Source organism: Trachinotus anak, unplaced genomic scaffold (assembly GCF_046630095.1).
Source record: "Trachinotus anak isolate AG129_WGS33_773 ecotype Australia unplaced genomic scaffold, CSIRO_AGI_Tana_v1 ptg000003l, whole genome shotgun sequence".
Classification (NCBI taxonomy): domain Eukaryota; kingdom Metazoa; phylum Chordata; class Actinopteri; order Carangiformes; family Carangidae; genus Trachinotus; species Trachinotus anak.
The window spans coordinates 21,224,809-21,245,252 of record NW_027273854.1 but is presented as its reverse complement, the minus strand read 5'-3'; the positions used below and the strand labels follow the sequence as shown (position 1 = coordinate 21,245,252).

General features: G+C 40.0%; 1 protein-coding gene across 1 annotated transcript in view; it reads left to right on the top strand.

The window, feature by feature from the left end:
• The window catches only part of usp43b (ubiquitin specific peptidase 43b), a 74,071-nt gene extending 54,090 nt beyond the window's left edge, over positions 1 to 19,981 (top strand). The window contains exons 9-16 of the mRNA XM_071474469.1: positions 6,756 to 6,859; positions 9,271 to 9,348; positions 9,456 to 9,585; positions 11,548 to 11,890; positions 14,442 to 14,600; positions 15,191 to 15,364; positions 15,711 to 16,832; positions 17,282 to 19,981. Coding sequence (XP_071330570.1) covers positions 6,756 to 6,859; positions 9,271 to 9,348; positions 9,456 to 9,585; positions 11,548 to 11,890; positions 14,442 to 14,600; positions 15,191 to 15,364; positions 15,711 to 16,832; positions 17,282 to 17,292 — 2,121 coding nt within the window. The 3' untranslated portion in view covers positions 17,293 to 19,981. The remainder of the gene's footprint in view (positions 1 to 6,755; positions 6,860 to 9,270; positions 9,349 to 9,455; positions 9,586 to 11,547; positions 11,891 to 14,441; positions 14,601 to 15,190; positions 15,365 to 15,710; positions 16,833 to 17,281) is intronic.
• The last annotated feature ends 463 nt before the right edge of the window (positions 19,982 to 20,444 follow it).

The following is a 20,444-nucleotide window of genomic DNA, read 5'->3' as shown; positions in this document are numbered from 1 at the left end:
ACAGGTACACCCTTTAAGGATTCTGGTGTAAGCCTGGAACGGGACTTATGTGAGCTGTTTAGTACAATGGCCCTGAATGTTGCTTACACTGACAAATGTAAATCCCCTGTACACACACACACACACACACACACACACACACACGGCTAAAACTCACAACATAATGAAACACTGTGCTCTTTGCATGGGTTGTAATTTGAGATCTTTTGCCTTGTCAGGCACAAACAATACCACAAAGATTCCCGACCTCACACTGCCCTCACTGAACACAAAAAGTGATTAACCTTGGTCTAAAGCAACACCAAGGATTTTCTCGTGGGAAAACATTACAAACTTTCAAGTCTCCACCAGTATTTGTGGAGCCCTCATATGCTCATGCGCTCCTCTGGCAGGATGCTGCGATGAATTTTCACAGGTTTTCTCTTCCTCTTGTTGACAGGGGTGACAGTGTTCAGAGCCTGACCAGATCTCAGATGCTCGTTTGTTCATTTGTCACACTTACTGCCTTTCACATACACACACAATAATGTGTTTACACCCCCCTGTTTCTGGTGTTACTCTCACATATTCCTCTTCATCTGTCCATCGATCCACTGGGAGGAAAACAAACATGGTCTCTTCACTGATGTGGTTTTCAAAAAGTGAGGTTTGTCTCAGGACATCATATGGACATCAGTTAATTTTATGTTTCAAGCATTTTAAAGTTCATCTTTTAAAAAGGGTCTTAAGTATGGCTACATACAGATATCATGTCAGCAGCCACACCAGTTTATGATCCACGTAAGAGACATGGAAATAAACAGCATAGTCGCTAGTTAGCTAGTAGCAAGGTAGCACCACTACAGTGATTATATGATAATAGAAAATATAAGAACAGAAACATTTTTATTCTAACATAACTTTAGTGGTGTAGCTTATGGACAAGTAAGACAGAGGTTGGATTTATGCTTTGTATTTTAAAACCGTAGGATTCTCTTTTGACATTACAAGAGAAAAGGCTTTTAGGATGAGGACAAACCAGTGTGTTTGCAGAAGGTTATGCAATCTTACATAACAAGTTAGACTGGGGTTGTTGAGTATAAACTTCCAGACATCCAGTAAAGAGCTAGTCAGAGCTGCTAACGTTAGCTTAAACCATTAGCATCCAGGATGTTGGATGTGCTATTTATGAATAGGACTGTTTTAATGGAACTTCAAACCTCATAAGCTAATGTTGTATGAAATGCCTCTGCCCTTTGAAGTAATGGTTAACACCTTAAGTTAGTTTGCTGAACAGGCTAAAGTTTTCAGCTCATGTTTTAGCAGACAAACACACTCATTCCTTACACTTTATTTCTTGTGTTTTTGATTTTGGAGAAGGTAAAAACAAAAACTCACCATCCAAGTAGCATTCTTACTACAGCCCCAGGCACTCTGCTTCAGCATGTGGAGAAATTCAGAGCTTGGCAGGCCCGTCCTGAATCTGAATGAATATTTGTCATGTATAATCCACACACCTGGTGAATCCTCTTGTTGAAGCAGTCATAGCTTTGCAAACACCTTTGGAATGTGTGGAAATGTATATACCATATCATTTTTCACACAATATTTTTTTGGGGAAAAAACCCATATTCCTGAGAAGATGGAATTAGCAGGACTCTCTGGGTGGTCCTCACATGTACATACAAGCCTTTCACTGGAACTCACATTGAGCCCAAACAAGTCTGTAATGAAAAGAAAACTCATTTTGGGTTAAATCTTGTCATCTAGTATTCTGCTTTTTTCTACAGCAGATTGAAAATGAACACACAGAAAAGTTGATCAGTTCTCTGGAAGAGCAACACACGGCACTTAAGCACCACAGGGGGGTTTGATGCCTGCAGTGTCCATAAACACATGATGCTGAAACACTGAGGAGAGGATAATATAGTCTTAATTACACAGTTCTGTAGGTGCACTCAGAATGAGGACATAACAGCAGGGTTTTACTTGGCTTTCAGGTAGTTCTTCCTTTAAGTACTGCAGTATTTCAGCAGCTGACTGCCACTTGTGATACCGATACTTTCAATAATGCTAAAAGGGTTCTGCATTCCTGTGGGTTCATGTGTTCATCATATGCACATTATCCAGGAATCTGCTGTCTGCTTCACTGTGCTCCTCATCATCGCAGCTTTCCTCACAAAACTCAGAGTGGGTGTTTGTGTTTGGGCTCAGCAGCTACACACACAGATTTCACTGAAATAAGAGGAAATCAGTTTCATTTTTTCAAAGCGCTCCTTCGTTCCTAAAGCGCCTCCAAACTAAGCAGATCTCAGAGTAATATGATCATATTTCAAACGAGGAGAAAAAGATATTATAATACCTCAGTTTTTTCTTTCATATTTCTTCTCAACCTGGGCTTTCAGTCCAGTAAAGAATGATATGAGAGAGTGGTCTGATTATCTATGGGTTTATTAATGTTTTTGTTTCTGAAAAAAAAGCGTTAACACAGGTGTTACATGTTCAAACTGCTGTGAGCTCAATATGCAGGTGCAGGTCTCAGCCTATATTTCATGATGGCCCAGATTTGGCCCAGATTTAGATTTAGGTGGTCAAAGGTCAAGGTCACTGTGACCTCACAAAACATGTCTATAGCCATAACTCACAAATTCATGCACTAACTATGACACAATTTAACTCAAATGTCTATAAGGATAAAATTAAGTGAACATTTTATATCCAAATGGTCAAAGGTGAACTTCACTGTGACATCATAACGTTCTGCAAAATCACTTCTGGCTATTATTCAATGCTGTAACTCAGGAAGGGGAGATTGTGACCATATTTCCTGCAACTTGGCAGAGGCATATAACCACGAAGCAGTAATTCTAATTCAGATAGTTTTGAACAGCTGTCCGAGAGAAAGTTCTGGGTGTGACATGAATGTGCAGCAACAAATAACTGTTACTAAAATATCAAGTTTTTAAACAGTGTTTGCTGTAAACACTCATTTTTATCATGAAGGGCTTTATTTTTTGTACTGGTGCACGACACCAAACTCAGTGGTGAGTTGGTATTTTTCTGCAGTGCACTGAGGTTACTTCCTGAACTGCACCCGTTTGTTATCTTGGTGACTCACTATGTGCCACAATGGGAGGAGAGGTGGTGCAGTGGCTGCTGGTGCTGGTGTATGTAGCCATGAGTGCACTTTGCTGCTTAACTTACTTTTGTTCCATAGTTTTTTTGTCACTTCATTCAGTGAAATCACACCCATATAAACTTCTCTAAAATCACACTCCCTATATTTAATTTGTGCTCCTCTTTCTACTTATTTTCTTCAACCGGCTGATCATGCAGAAAAGATGAAAGACAGGTAGAATAAAGACTAATGAATGATTCTTCGACCTCTGTAATACACAACACTTAGTAGTTAGCCAGCAGGTATCTGCAGGAGTGATGCTGTGCATTGTCAATCCACAATTACACACAGCAGATCACTGGTTAAATTTTGTTAAACAAGCAGAGGACTATTACTAAACAACTGTGCTTATTATTATTTAATCTACTGTTTTTACTGCAGATCAACAGGTGTGCTGGATACTGACACACTAAGAACAGTTCAAAGTTTCCTGAAAAATCCTAAAATAAATTTAAATTTCATTCTGTTAATAAATCCCTCTGGACCATTGGTTCCTTTCTCCTCTCCCAGTGTCTCCATCCAAAGAAACACTGGGTAACTGGAGCAAAACACACCTCATCTTCTTTTTACAAGTCATACATGGAGCTCCACATTTCTAATTATTGTACACATAGGTGCACACAGACACGATGTGACGAACATAATGTGAGAGACTATTCAGGTTACATTTTATAGTGGTGTCTCCTTATGCATCATTCAAAATGAATTCAACTTAAACACACAGTGGGTAACCTCTGCTGCTATAGGGTCTCTCAATAGTATGACAAAAGACAGCATTGGGTGACATCGTGAAGTAGCAAGGGATCATGGGAATTGTTGTCTTTACCACCTTTGCTGTCAGCTTCTTGTTTAGAGTCCTTCAGTGTCAGTCATTGAGGAGGTTTTTACCAGCAGAGGTCTTCTCCTCTCCAAAATAAACAGACCCGGTGATTATAACCATTAAAAACACTGAAAAAGGAATGTCACATTAAAAGTCAATGTTTTGCTGACACTGTACAGCAGACAGGGGACGTCAGGGAAGGGTCAGGAGCTGAGCGTGCCACCAACCTTTGTTTTGATTGTTTCTCTGATAACTTGTGAACCAGACGTTCAGGAGGTTTTTACCAACAGCCGAATTACCTGCAGAGGTGCCCTCCTCTCCATAACAAATATACAAGGCAATTAAAACCTATAGAAATGGCAAATAAAGCAGTTTCACTCTAAAATTAATGATTTGCCTACGCTGTTCAGTGTGTACACAAGACGTCTTGGAGTGGATGGGAGCTGAGCTGCGTAACATTTGCCAGGCTTTTTTCTCTGATAATTTAAGATGTGACCAAAAATGAAATGACCAAAGTGTAAAAAATGTATCTTAAAAATGTGGCTTCTGGCAGGCAACCACAATGCCAAGGCATGATCATAAGAATGTGATGTCACTGACAAATGAAACAGACCGTTACCATGATTAAAATCAGGTATTTCTCTAGGTTTGAAAATTGCTGGAAACATTTAGGATAATGTGAGCACACAACTCACAAATATATAACATAGGTCTAATCATTTTTAGACATTTTAATGTGAGAAAGTTAAGTATTATAACCTCAAAAGACTCATAATCTGCTCTTGGTAATGTACGTGAGCTCCTGTGTTTATATTTGGAAATGCTGTAAATCACAGACAACGAACAGTTTGCTCAGGATTCCCAAACTGTTTGTGTGTCACGACGGGGAGCGTCTGTGTGATTTGCCATGATGGTCACAACTGCTAACACGCCCACCTGTAATATATGATAATGTATTCTCTCTGGTCCCACCCAGTTTTCAAGTGCTCCGTAGGTGTGCCAAGCACGCCTGGCCATGAAAATACCAAAGTGCACTTGGCATGCATTTCACTGTGATCCGCACCACATCACTGGGTTCATGAAAATAGACCCATAAGTGTTAGTGACGGTTCATTTGCTAAGGCAAAAGAAATTCTGAAGCTTGTGCCATAGAAAGATGAACAGAGTGAGTGATCAAATCTAACCCCGGTGTTTTTCTTCCATCATGGGGGACAATAAATGTGAGAGAAAGCTTCCCCAGATGCTGGTGGTTAAATGTTCTCTGATAATAAAATGAGGCCTTAAGTGCTGTCAAATTGCATGATGGGAAAGACGGAGATTGTTGTACCTTTGAGATAATATGACTGTTTGTGTAAAAATGCTTTTGATTATTTGTCGGTTTCTTTGCAAAACACCTTTATTTGCTGACTACAAACCCGCTCATCCTCTTCAAAATAAAAGAAAGAGACACATCAGTCATTTAAACACACCATACGAAATTTCTTTTGCACACACGTATTGGATTCATAAAGTCATTTCACTCCACATTTTCATGGCCTGAAGTCTCAAAACTGAGTGGCAGTATCTCATCACAGTAACAGTCATGGGAAATATTGGTGGTGCTGCTGCTGCTGTGAGATTGTGAGCTACGTGTTCTCATTTTCCATTATGAAAGTATCTCACAGCAGTTATACAAAACCATGATGGATGAATAACACATAACTACAAGCAGTGACATTTCTCATAATTTGTTGTGGTGAATCAGTGTGTGGTGGCAGCGCTCATTTCAGACCTTAACAAGCCATGCCAGTGGCTCTGTGAGGCTGCACAGAGGCACAGCAGTGCTTTGAGATAAATGCTAACATCAGGTAACATGCAGTAGTAGGCTGCAGCTGAGGTGATGGGAATGTCATTAGTTCTGCAGACCAAAGCACTGGACAAATAAAAATTATGACTAATGATGATGATAATAATAATAATAATAATAATAAGCTTTAATTATGTAGCACCTTTCAAAACACAGATGCAAATTGTTTACAAGACAAGATAAAATTGAGAACAAACAATAAAAGATACATGATAGAATAAGCAGACTTTAAAAAAAAGTTTAAAGGTTTTACAACATTGGAGAGGAGATATAAGAAACATGGCTGTCTGAATTAAATTTTATAGCAGTCAATTCAATAGTCACAAAGAAATTTCACTAAGAGCTGAAAAATGTAAACCTCTTAGTGGCACCAGAGGGAGTCGGGGGGGGGGGGGGGGGGGGGGGGGGGTGACCAGAGTCAGTAGGATTCATCCTCTGTAAAAAATGTCATGGCAATCCCTTTAATGGTTGTTGAGATATTTCAGTCTGGAAAAAATCACAGTGGTGGACAGACTGACGCTGACTAATGACACAAACTGAAATGTGAGATAAAAATGATTTAGTGAATCTGACACCAGATGGAAAAAGAGAATAGATACCACGGTGCAGGTTTGAATTTTTCCTTTTCTTTTTTTTTTCTTAGTTTCATGAGTGCTGATTTGTCAGCCCAATAAAACTGCAGATCTGTGGGGCACAATAAACACTGCTGCTTGCATCTCTAGGGCTGCAGCCAAATTAGAGTTGAGTCTAGCTTGCCAGACTAACACTGTTTAGTTAGTACTACAACTGTAATCGATTGGATCAAGCTAATATACAAAGTGTTGACAGTGTTTAAAATAAACAGTACTTACAAAGAACAAGTGCTGCAGTAAAGCATTAGAATACCCCTGCTGTCCATGGCTTACAGTGTTTCTGTTCTGCTCCCCTTTCAGAACACCAGAGTGCTGTTCAACATTCGTGTGGTGGGAGGATCAGCATTTTACAGCTACCTGTCACCTCAGGACGGGCGGCCGCTCTACCACCCTGCTGTGGACAGGTGAGGCTGTCAAAAAAATACACAAAACGTTAAGTTAATTCTGCTGGAGGTCTGACATCACACACACACATAAACGCACTCAGCTGATCAGCATCCGCCTCGAAACAGATCCAAACAAGTCCTGTAACATGCTGCTGGTCCGAATGTGTTAACTGATTTTTCCCTCCATCACCATACAGTACATGTAAGTGGTGTTTTGAACTTTTATTGGCTTTGGTTTTGCACAGTTTTTGGGGCTGTTGATTGTGGTCCCTGCTGAATCCTTAATCCTTTGCTGTAGCATTGGGAAGCGCCCACAGTTGCAGAGTCAGATAAAGCCAATAGGTCCCTGTATCTCTCTAATTCAAGTGTGGCTGTCAGGAATATCTTTGGGCGCATTGTTACAGTAGATACGACACATTCCTCTTCTATACTGGCAAGAAGAGCGTTTCTGCAGATGTGAACACAGTGAGCATTCAGCCCAGGGTGACTGTTATCGTTTTGGCTGACTGTCTGTCTGGACACTACCTTCTCCTATTATTAGACCAGAGGATTATTAGATTACTCTAAATGTGTTCTTTTGTTGTGGGATTACTGGTATCATGCTCAAACATTTCAATACTGAAATGACCCAGTGTTCCCACAAGCTCATTCAAATTTGATCTAACGTAATCAATTTTAATGCAATTTAAATCTGCACTAATCTAATCTAATAAAGTGTTTCTGGAGAACTACAGGCATGCAGCCAGTTTCCGAAGACATTTTGACTAGTATGACTTAAAGTTGTTAAAGTCCGGCTTTTGTTGTTGATTGATGTAGTCTGTGCAGATGTCATGAAGCAGATGTTTGATTTCTCATCCTTTTTTTTTTTATTATATATCATACCAGCTGTAAAGGTTGCATGATTTATTTTACAGCAGCAGACTGAAATGTGCAGACATTTTATCCCTTTTCATGATTGCATGTCTGATGCCTTCCACTTGCAGAAGTGAATTGCTGTTTCAAACGGGCATTTTGGCAAAGTCTTGAAAGGACTTTCATTTGTGTGGTCGCTAAGAACAGTTCACTCATTCGTTGAATGGTGCTGATGGGGGCAAATGTCTTTGAAATCTTTTGAAATGCAAATGTGCAGCGCACTGTATCCTAGAAACTAATGTAATGATAGTGTTTGAACTCTAATGATTCAGAAATATGTTCTGTCCCCCAGTCAACCCACATCAAACAGCACAAGAATGTACCAGCGCAAGTGTTTAGTGTACTTTGTTCACTCCTGTCAGCCTCTGTAAACTGTCTGAGTCTATGTGTAATGTCAAATATATTACTGTTTGTTATACAGGACATGTGACTGATGTGTACTTACATGTTGACTTGTTACTCTGTCTAATTAAATGTTAGGTTAGGTTACTTTGTTTGTCCCTGTAGGTAAATTTGGTTTGCAGTAGAAAGAGTCATCAGTCTAACACATCCACACTTACCACACAGCACAGACACCACCATGTGTGATCCCTGACTTGTGCTTTAGCGCCACCATGAGGTTGACATTTGTGGTTTTTAGTGAAACGTTTTAACAACTAATAGATGCAAAAGTTAATATGCTAACACGCTAAGCTAAGATGGTGAACATCAACATGTTAGCATTGTCATTGTGAGCATCTTAGCATGCTGACATGTGCACTTAGCTCCAAAGCACTGATGTGTGGTACAGCCTCACCTAGACGCTAGCATGGCTGTAGACTCTTCTCAAAGTGAGGAGTGTCACGTCGATCACAGTTCAGTGAAAACAGACTTCAATAGGTGCCCTTTGGTGGATTCCTGCTCCTTCGCTTTAAATAAGCAGTTTTCTTTTCTTCTGTCAAATTAAGTTGAGCTTTGCTTGTTGTATATTCTCTAATTTTGAATACAAAATAGCACCCAAAAATCTCCAAAGTTCACTCTTAACGAACACTTTCTTGAACCTGGAAATAGTAGTTTGACAAAATAATTTCAATAATCTCACAATTAGATCTCATGAAGGGGGAGAAAGCTAGTAAGTGCACCTTGATTATTTTGTCAGTTCACTGTTGATGTTTTGAAGCTCCTCTGTGAACTCTCTGTTATTGTTGCTATAAAAAAGTCCATAGAGTTTACCTTTCTGTTGTAAGTTATCATACATTTCTCTACCTTAAACATTCCCAAATAAATCCCCAATACAGTCACGCATAGTCTCTTTTTACACACACAAAAGAACAAGACACAAGCAGTAGTTGTGTATCAAGGTGTTCGTGCCCATATATCAGGGCTTCATGCAGTGTGCTAATGCTGACAGCTAGTGGTTAAAAGGCACCAATACAAGTGCCTTCCAAATGATTCGGGTAAAGTTGCTGATACAGTAAATTATCTGTAAATGTCTCTTAGCTGGAAAGTGCAGCTAATTTTGTCCTCATGTCTTTTAGGGCTCTGAAGCTCTGCGGCTCAGGTGGACCTCCACATGTCAAGCTCATCATCGAGTGGGAGCACAGAATCAAAGACTGGTCAGTGCGTTTTATGCTACAGACCACCACTTCTTTATTGGAGTATTTTGCTCTATTAAAATGAAATGAATCTATGTTTTGTTTCACCCCTCTGTCCTGGGCCACAGCCTGTTTGGTAACATTCAGGAGGAGGTGGTGAAAGATGCAGAGAGTGTGAGAAATCAGCAGCAGCAGCACGTCCAACAGTACAGCTGCACCTTGGATGAGTGCTTCCAGCTCTACACCAAAGAGGAACAGGTAATCTGTCTATTATAGAGACCTGTTACCTGCGACAGCCTTTAACAGCCATGTGCTGTGACACTTAGCCTCCTGAATCCCTCCCGAATCTCCTTTTATAAGATGCTGTGGGTTTAAAAGCCTTATGTGAACCATGGATTGCTGTTGTTGAAAATATGACGTTAATCCTGTCCTTAATGTTTCTTCAGATGAAATTGGGAATAACAGCTGCGATGTAACTAAAACTACATGGTCTTTCTCATTTTATGATACAGTTTTTTGCCTCTCTGTAGCAAGTGTAATTATTGATAAAGTTTTTTAACTATGAGCCAAACTCTCCAGAACAGATTTCTTAACAGGAAGGGTGTTAAATCGTTATAAATGTATGGATTCAATATGCACAATAGATGTTAAAGAAAAAATCAAGAAACATATAATCATGAAATATATAAGAGCTTTACTTAATTGCAGTTTGGACATGTTAGCAAGAGATATACATTTTTCTTTAATTAATCATTTAATTCTTCATTTATGCTTATACTAAACATAGTTGATATGGGATATTTACTGCTTTCCATTCAAAAAATATAAAAATGTAAAAGATAAAAGTATATAGAGAAAGAAGACTTATATAAATTATAACAAACAACAAATTGTTTAAATAAATTATATAAAACCTGAAATGAAGAACTATTCAAGACTGCCTGTCCATGTAGAGTGTATGTGTGCACACTTTCCACAGCCTGTGTAGGCTTTGTCCATCATGTGGAGTGTTACTGATTCATTACTAGCAGATGTCATGTAAAACTGTTCAGTGCTGTTCATCAAGAATCAGTCACCACTGGACAAGACTCTCATATCATTAGACACAAGTAATTATTCATTACTTATGGGCTGAACCACAATACATGCTTCTAGAATAAAGTTAAATATACTGTGTATACTGTATAAAGTAAAAAAAAACAAAAAAAAACTTATCACAAAGAGCATATTACATTATTTTATTTTATGGTTGGTTACACATATTCCTCTATACTGAGTCCACTTAAAACTCTTAAAGTTTCTTTACTAAAAACATAACATACAAACATACTAAGATCCAAAATACACTAAACCAACCAAAACACTTCATACATATTTCATGATGCACTCTCATACCATTATACTGATGGCTGCTTGAGTTTGACAGATAACACCATTCGTGAAATTGCAAAGATGTGGTCATTGAATGCAGTTTGTGTCAAAGCTATGATGTGTTATCCACAGTCAGGTCCGCATTGACTGCTGATGTGCTGATTTGTGTGCTGTTACGCTGTGACACCACACAGTGGAGCTGCAAACATGAGGGACACTGACACTGCGGTCAGTCTCTGCTCAGTCCAGGACGGGAAATGGTTCCCTGGATGAGCCAGCTAATCAGCATTTCAGTCTAAATGAGCAAAATTGAGTTGCTGAGGTAGCCTTGTGCTCTTGGAAGCTTTTTTTTTTTTGTCGCCTTCCAAATGTCTGTTTCTCAATACAATAATGTCTAAAATTCAGTTTTTGCTTTTTTTCATTATGGGGTATTGAATGTAGATCGATTTTATTTTAGCATAAGGCTGCAACATCAGCAATGACGGCTCTGGCAGAAGAAACTGGAAGTTTGCCAAGAGAAAAAGAAAAACTTCACCACTTAACTGTAAAACTTTAACCGAGTGACCTTGTGCAATTCAATGACTTGCCACAGCCCAGTATTCAAGATTGTAATCAGAGAGAGGTGAGAAAAGCAAACAAAAGCAGTAACCATGGCAACAGCTTCAAAATATACTTCTTGTTTTCAAGTGGAGCTGATTAGGGCTTATGTAAAGGAACTGTTAGTTTCCAGTTTAGTCACACATAATTTCCAAGAACATCATTAAGGGGAATAAGAGGTTCAGCTTTTGATTCATCAGACAGGGGTGGAGTAAAAGACTGATTATTCAGGTCTTTGTTGTGTCCCACCAGCTTGCCCCAGATGATGCCTGGAAGTGCCCGCACTGTAAACAGCTGCAGCAGGGCATGGTGAAGATGAGCCTGTGGACACTGCCGGACATCCTGATCCTGCACCTGAAGCGCTTCAGGCAGGTGGGAGAGCGCAGGAACAAGCTCACCACGTTCGTGCATTTCCCCCTGGCGGGCCTGGATATGACACCTCACATGGTGAACCGCAACCATGGCGCCCATCAGCTCCCTCTTCAGCCTGGGTGGAAGCAGTCACGACGACCCGACCTGGCTCCTCCTGACTTCCTGTACGATCTGTATGCTGTGTGCAACCACCATGGAGGAATGCATGGTGGACATTACACAGGTCTGAATAACTTCTGAGGAATGACCTCTATTACCACTACTGACACAAATAGTAATAACAATGTTTTTAAATACATCATAAAACAGTTTAAAGGGATTTATAATGTTGGAACTGGAGATATAAGAGAAAAGTGCAATAATGAGTTGCAGTAAGGGACAGTAAAAATGAGATATAACATAATTAAAATGATTAAATTAATTGATAAAATAAGGTGCAGGAGAATAATAATATTAATAATGATAATAAAAAGTTATTATTGTTATTAAGAATAAAGAATAAGTGAATAAAATCTAAAACAGAAAGAAAGAAAGATAAAACACAATCAAGTAATTTCAAACAATTACATTGAATTCCAGCAGTTAAGATAAATCAAGGATTACTCTGATGTTGCTTCTTTTCTCTCTGTGCTAAAAAAAAACTGGGCAGATGCGTTTTGTTTCAGATGTAATCTAAAGGGCATTACAATAGCAAAAAAAAAAAAAAAGCATGGATGACCTTTAGACTTAGGAATGGAAGGAATGGCTCAATCTTGGCTAAATGTCTCGGGCAAACAAATTGGGACTGCACCACTTTACTTGCCTGAACATCGAAAGACAAGTCAGAAAATTATGCCAAAATTAGACGCTTTTAATATTATTAGATAAGGCACTCAGACTAGATGAAAAAGTGTTATTAATGCTTGTGCTGGGCCTTATAAGAGCCATTATAATGAATCATTCAACTGCAGGAAATTTTTAGTCAGTTCTGACATTTAGGAGGACAAGGCATAGTAAAGCACACAGCGCTGCTACCAGGGGTAGTACAGTGCATCCGGAAAGTATTCACAGCGCTTCACTTTTTCCACATTTTGTTATGTTACAGACTTATTCCAAAATGGATTAAATTCATTTTTTACCTCAAAATTCTACACACAATACCCCATAATGACAAAGTGAAAAAAAGTTTGCTTGAAACTTTTGCAAATTTATTAAAAATAAAAAACAAAAAATTTAACATGTACATAAGTATTCACAGCCTTGGCTCAATGCTTTGTTGAAGCACCTTTGGCAGCAATTACAGCCTCAAGTCTTTTTGAGTATGATGCTACAAGCTTGGCACACCTATGTTTGGGCAGTTTCTCCCATTCTTCTTTGCAGAACCTCTCAAGCTCCATCAGGTTGGATGGGGAGCATCAATGCACAGCCATGTTCAGGTCTCTCCAGAGATGTTCAGTCAGGTTCAAGTCTGGGCTCTGGCTGGGCCACTCGGGCATTCACAGAGTTGTCTGGGAGCCACTCCTTTGTTATCTTGGCTGTGTGCTTAGGGTCGTTGTCCTGTTGGAAGATGAACCTTCGCACCAGTCCGAGGTCCAGAGCGCTCTGGAGCAGGTTATCATCGAGGATGTCTCTGTACATCGCTGCATTCATCTTTCCCTCGACCCTCACTAGTCTCCCAGTTCCTGCTACGGGAAAACATCCCCACAGCATGATGCTGCCACCACCATGCTTCACTGTAGGGATGGTATTGACCAGGTGATGAGCGGTGCCTGGTTTCCTCCAGACATGACACTTGGCATTCAGGCCAAAGAGTTCCATCTTTGTTTCATCAGACCAGAGAATTTTGTTTCTCATGGTCTGAGAGTCCTTCAGGTGCCTTTTACTGAGGACTGGCTCCGTCTGGCCACTCTACCATACAGGCCTGATTGGTGGAGTGCTGCAGAAACGGTTGTCCTTCTGGAAGGTTCTCCTCTCTCCACAGAGCAACGCTGGAGCACTGTCAGAGTGACCATCGGGTTCTTGGTCACCTCCCTGACTAAGGCCCTTCTGCCCTGATTGCTGAGATTGGCCAGGCGGCCAGCTCTGGGAAGAGTCCTGGTGATTCCAAACTTCTTCCATTTACAGATGATGGAGGCCACTGTGCTTATTGGGACCTTCAATGCTGCAGAAATGTTTCTGGACCTTTCCCCAGATCTGTGATACAATCTTGTCTCGGAGGTCTACAGACAATTCCTTGGACTTAATGGTTTGGTTTGTGCTCTGACATGCACTGTCAGCTATGGGACCTTATATAGACAGGTGTGTGCCTTTCCAAATCATGTCCAATCAACTGAATTTACCACAGGTGGACTCCAATCAAGTTGTAGAAACATCTGAAGGACGATCAGTGGAAACAGGAAGCACCTGAGCTCAATTTTGAGTGTCATGGCAAAGGCTGTGAATATTTATGTACATGTGATTTTTTTGTTTTTTATTTTTAATATATTTGCAAAAATTTCAAGCAAACTTTTTTCACTCTGTCATTATGGGGTATTGTGTGTAGAATTTTGGGGTAAAAAATGAATTTCATCTATTTTGGAATAAGGCTGTAACATAACAAAATGTGGGAAAAGTGAAGCGCTGTGGATACTTTCCGGATGCACTGTATGCCGATGGTGAGGGTCAACCACTCAGGCACCCCACAAAAGAGACAGATTTTTACATTTTTAGGTCTCCTTGCCACATTGACAGCTTTTCTGCCATTTACTCCAGCCACACAGGCACTTCATCTCTTTCCTTTGTTATTATGATTATAGCCTTCTGTAGGAACTCGGTCGACGGCCAATGGTACAGCTACGATGACAGCAGTGCTGAGCCGGTTCCAGAGGGGGAGGTGTGCACACGTGGAGCCTACATCCTCTTCTATCAGAGAAGAAATACCATTCCCCCCTGGTCTGCCAGTTCTTCAGTCACTGGTTAGTCATTACAAATTTTCTGTAGTGGTTTACGTTGACAACAGTCATGTAGAATCTGCATTACATCACACTGGGAAAACATAGACTCACCGGATGGAAGGTGGGAGTATCATTACACCTCAAACCATTATTATTTATATGCCCTGCAAATATCTGTTATTTTTCTGCTGTAATTTCAGTCTGCAAGAATTGTTTGCTATACTGCGTCTCAACAGCATCGGTGTGCATTTCAGTGTAATCTCATTTATTGATTTTAGCCAATAAATGAAAGTTCTCTACGGTTCAAGAGAAAGGTTTTTGCCATCAAAGGTCTCCATTTCCTGGAATAATAGAGGCATTCATCTTCATGGTTTCAGTATAATGAGGGTATTCACAGATGGGTGGAAAGGCTGATAATATTCTGTGAGAACACGCATTTTATTTCGCAGTGTGGATGCAGGATTTTTCCTCTCTGTGACTTTTGTGAGGACAATAGATGTAGCTGTGGGGAGTCTGTCTCTTGCTGGGCATGTTCATGACCACCCATGGCTTGTTTTAATGAACTCATATCCAAAAAAACAGTTCCATTGTCTTCTTTTCCTCTTTTGTAGGTTCCACCAGCTCATCCACCTCTGATCATTGGCTGGTCCGGCTGACAGGGGGCAGTAAGAGGGGCAGCATTGTGTCTGGGGGACCCACCTCTGTACCACCAGGGCCCATACAGGCTCCAGATTCTCCTGAGCTGCCAGTGTTTGGAGATGAACCTCTCAAATCAGTAGAAACAAGTAGGAACCTGGAGCACAGCATAGCACAGTCCCATTTCTTGACATAGAAATTTAAGATTATAATCTTTTTAGATTTAGATTTCAGTACTGGTTGCTTTGGCGACACTGTTAACTTGGTAACAGCAAGTGCGCTTTAGTACAACAGCACTCACTCAGCAGCTACTATTTCAGAAATGCAACAGAGGAGCAGCTGGTGTATCTGTTTACAGTGCATCCAAACAAACTTTAGTGAAGTAGCCAGTCAGTAATAATCGTATAATAATACTAATCTGGCCCTTTTAAAACAAGCAATAAGTACACCTGCATATGTATGTGTCATGTATCATGTATGTGTCTTTTTCTACAGATGGGTTTGAAGCCAAGCCATTTGTCCGTGGGACACAAGGCAGGAGTGTCAGCATGAGGTCACCAACTAAGCCCAAGGAGACTATGAGCAAAGTTCTGCCACTGCGGTGGTCCTTTGGCTCCAAGGACCGCATTAAACATGCAACCCCGACCTGCCCTGGGGAGCTGGTGGAGTACCTGGAGTCTGGGCGCCGGCCACGATGTACCAAAGACCCTATCATCACACTGGTGGCCACCCCACCACAAAGGACTGCCCAGGGAAGAGTCTTTGACATAGGGGAGGACTGCAGCTCACCTAGCGGCAGCAGCCTTAGTTGTGCAGACAGACCCAGCTCTGACACTTGTTACTCTCCTAAAATACCAGAAGGACAGAGCAGACCTTGTGTGGAGAGAAACATCAGCCAGGGCAACATCAAAGCCAGAGATGATGGTTCTCTGAAGCAGAGGTCATCTAAGAGAGCAAGGCAGGACCAGGGCAGGACCCTGGACCTCCACCTGCACAGAGGAGCCATTCTAGGAGGTCATATCAGCCACAGTGCACCTCCAAGCAGAGACTCCACTTTGAGACGAACCAAGGTTCAAACAGGGATGACCTCCAGGGCACAAAAAGACTTGTTACAGATGGTCATTCAACCTGAGGCCAGGAAGGGGCAGACGGGACAGGAGGGTCGCAGCCACGACAGCCTCTTGTCTTTTTTCAAACCTGGTTTCATGAAGAAAGACATTCCTAGGTCACCAATCAAGGGGCAAGATGGGCGTGTGAATGGCCATGGACAATTGGAGAAGCTGGCAGGCAGTAATTTAGCCAAACTGTCCCTCTCCAATGGGACACTGACTGCAGTGGCACTTGAAGAGAGGAAGGCCTGCATGATCCCCAGGTGTGACACCCATAACTGCAAAGTACAGCTTGTGAACGGAAAGGCCGGGAATCACGACCCTGTAGACATACAACGTGCTCACAGCTCCAGCAACATCCAGACAAAGCTGGATTTGACATTTCGCAGGTGTGCCTCCCTGCAGAGGAACGGTGAAATAATAGTCCCACCAGGCCACCGCATCCTGCTGTCAGACAAGCCCAGCTATGCCACTCTGCAGCGGACACGATATAGTACCACCTCCCTGGGTAGGCACAGACCTGACTGTTTTTGAACTTGCAGTCCATGCTTAGCCAGAATACTATACTAGATACAGAGCTGTAGGAGCTGTTGAGGCTTTTTTCTGTCAGCTGGTGTCAAACAAGCACATGTAGAAACAAGTTAAAGCACAAGATTTTGCTCCTGGTGTCAGAATTTCTATAAGGAACCTTCACTGGTAAACAGAAAAATAATGCATGTCATGATGTAAATAGGATTTGATTGGGAAGCTGCTGTAATAAGTAATGCAGTAACTGACAGTGTAGTTTGGTTTCAGTCTTACAAAACAAGAGGAAGACTTTGAAGTACCTGCGGCCTCAAAGTGTAGAAATAAGTCTGTTTTATTATTATAATACATCATATCAATCATAGTGATTTCTTCAATGAGTGGTTACCATGTGACTGATTGTTTTGTTTTGTGTTTTTTTTCCATTATAAGTGCCTCTGTGACAGCCCAGAATGACATTTGAACAATAGGACCTCTCCTCTGATCTCTACGCTCAGCACACAGAGAAGCTCCCAGCAGGAGGCATCGCTGGAAACAAAGTTTATCTTCTCTCTCCCCTTCATAGTACTGTTATAAGTTTTTACCTGTGTGTGTCTTAAACTAAATCTATGCAGAGATGAATTTACTGAGGAGAGAAACTGCTGTAATGTGATTTCTGTTTTTTACTCATTTTGTTTTACAAAGCAGTTTACTGTTAAAATATGGTTTTATTACAAAGTTTATGATCAATATTTGAAAAGCAGAGGGTGATTTGGTAACTTTGCATGTTTTTAGCCCATTGTACATGACTTTCATAAAACCAACATTTGTCTGGAAAGCAGGAAGTCCACCTAAAAACTTGGTATACACTGGAATCTTTTCAGCATATACATAGTATAGATAGTGGGCTAAAATGTATAAAATGGTTCTAAAACATCATCAAAAAGTACTAACACCTGCACTGTAAATTGGCTGCTATAACAACAAGCATCATTGCTTTGTCATGTATGATAATTGTCCTGTCATATTACCATTGCACTTTCTTTCTTGAACGTGACCAGAGCTTACGTGCTAAGTCACATTGATGGTTTAGAAGCAATTAGACTTCACCAAAATTGGAAAAAAAGCAGGACTTTGGTATTAGAGAAAAAAACTATCTCTACAATAGTGACAAATGCGTGTTGCCTGACCTACAAATAAAAACAAGATTTACAAACGTGTATGGCGATTTGTGTGTAATTTGTGGTGTTCACAAATGAACTACCCAATCCACAAACAAATACTGAACAATATGAACAAATGCAAAAGAATTTTGCAAATAAACACATCGCAAGTTAAATAAATATAGGTATTATAAATATATAACAGTAAGGCCAAGCCACACAAGACTGGAAAATACCTTTCAAGTACCATATGGTGATGAGCTTTTTAATGTTTTTGAAAACAACTATTTTCCCATTTTGAAATTACACACGAATCTGTTGAAAGACTTGATGTCCAAATTTTTCACCTGCACTTAAACGCAGCATACATTTGAGGGTCAGAGTCTGAAAATGCAAAACATAAATGTAACCCAATTCAAACGTGTTTATGATCCTTACACACATTTCACAGTGTGTAAGTAAATGCAAAAGAACTTATTATTAGATATTTATACACACACTAAGCTTTTCAAATTGTATTAATAAACTATACGTTTAAAGTTGAATATGCGTAATACATATATATATATATGTATGTGTATGTGTATATAATATGTACATATGTGTGTGTGTGTGTGTGTGTGTGTGTTTATGTGTGTTATATCTGATACATATTTAACTTGTGATTTTTTATTTTTTTTTTTTTTTTTTTTATTGTTTCACACAGAAATTATCATACACATTTGAAAATCTTGTTTTTATTTGTAGATAATGTAACATGCATTTGCCACCATTAGTGAAACAAGTTTCAGTTATTTTCTGTGTTTCAGGCTGATATGATAATTAATCTATGTCCTGTCAACAACAGATAAATAAACTGTTGGACATTGTGGATGTACACCAGGTGAAATATATGAGGGGAATCTCCAAACTAAAAGCTTAGCTTGGTGAGTTTTTTAAGTTTTTTCACGAGTTAATGTGAAAAATTACCTTTAGGTCTGGTTTTTGATCAGGTTTGGTCTGTGAAGGGATGATAAAGATTTTTGGCTGCATCAGAAAACAGGAGGTGGGATTCTGCTCTGACAAAACAAAGTATACATCTATTAACTACCCAGCAGCCTGCACAGCAGTAAAAGATGGATTCTGTATTTCCATCTCAGCTTCATGTCTTTCATTGACGTTGGATGAGAATTCTTACTGATAAAACACCAACATGAACAGGACCACATGCAGAAGCAAAGCTTACTTTGAAGCAGTTTTCATTTGCACGCACACACACACACGCTATTATTCTTTCTCTGCAGCCACAGAGGCGTGATGTGTCTAACCACACTTTGTTACATTCACATACACTGTAATAAAGTAACCACCACAGACAGAGTCAGGATATCTAATATATATTTCATTCATAGTCATCAGTCATAATCATTGTTTGTGTGTCTGCACCACGTCTGCTTTTTCTGCTGGAGGAGGAAGAAGAGGAGCAAAACTCCAAGGGAACAAAGTTCATATTAATTTTCTTTAATGTCCACTTGATGATTTATGTCTAATTTTTAATTTACTATTTTTGTTAACTTATACATTGTAAAGTTGTCACTGAGGATTATTAGGGAGTAGAAAAGTGAGAGTCCAGATTGCCTACACTGTAACTGTGTTCACATTTCATGTTGTGTCATGTTACATTACTGTTTAACTACACTCTTTACCAAAATGAAAGGAGAGTAAGTGAAGGATGTTTCTGAGACATTACTTGGGAAATGTGGCTAGATTATATTTTATTATTAACTTTTTTAAAACTCTACATTTTGTACCTGATGTGTAATTATGTAATTTAAGTACCAGATTAAAACTGTATGTTTCAGGTTACTGTATCAGATTAATACGTACAGTAAGTGGCGTTGAATTGGACACAACACACAGAAGTCCCTGTACTGGACTGTCTATAATGTCTGCTTAATGTGCTGCAAGTGTTATGGATCGCAAAATAAACACAGCATTTCTCACAAATGAATTCAGTGGAGCTGAGTGTTTCATTATTGTTATCTCTGGCTCACATCAGGCGGCTGTGCTGTTTCTTAGAATTCAAGTTGAAACAGTGTGTTATTTCTGAGTGAATCCATCATGCTGCTAAAATCAAGCAACCTATCAGCTAGAATAGCAGAGCTCCAGAGCTCTGATAAAGGCTGAAACACAGCAAAGTAAGGCCAGACTACTGAGAAACTTCAGAGCATTTTCAAGCTTGACATGCAGCCATGGTGCCTGAATGAAGTGAATGAATGTATATGAGCGTATTCAGTGTCTATGGCAAAGGAAGACAGCTGCCACTAATCAACATCATGGTAACCTTGAAATATCTTTACTGTTACCTCCCACCAAATTCTACCAACACCACCAAAAGCACATCTGCCTAGATTATCTTCACTCTTTTCCTAAATGGCTTTGTGCTAAACCAAGTCAGAGTAGCTGTCCACCTC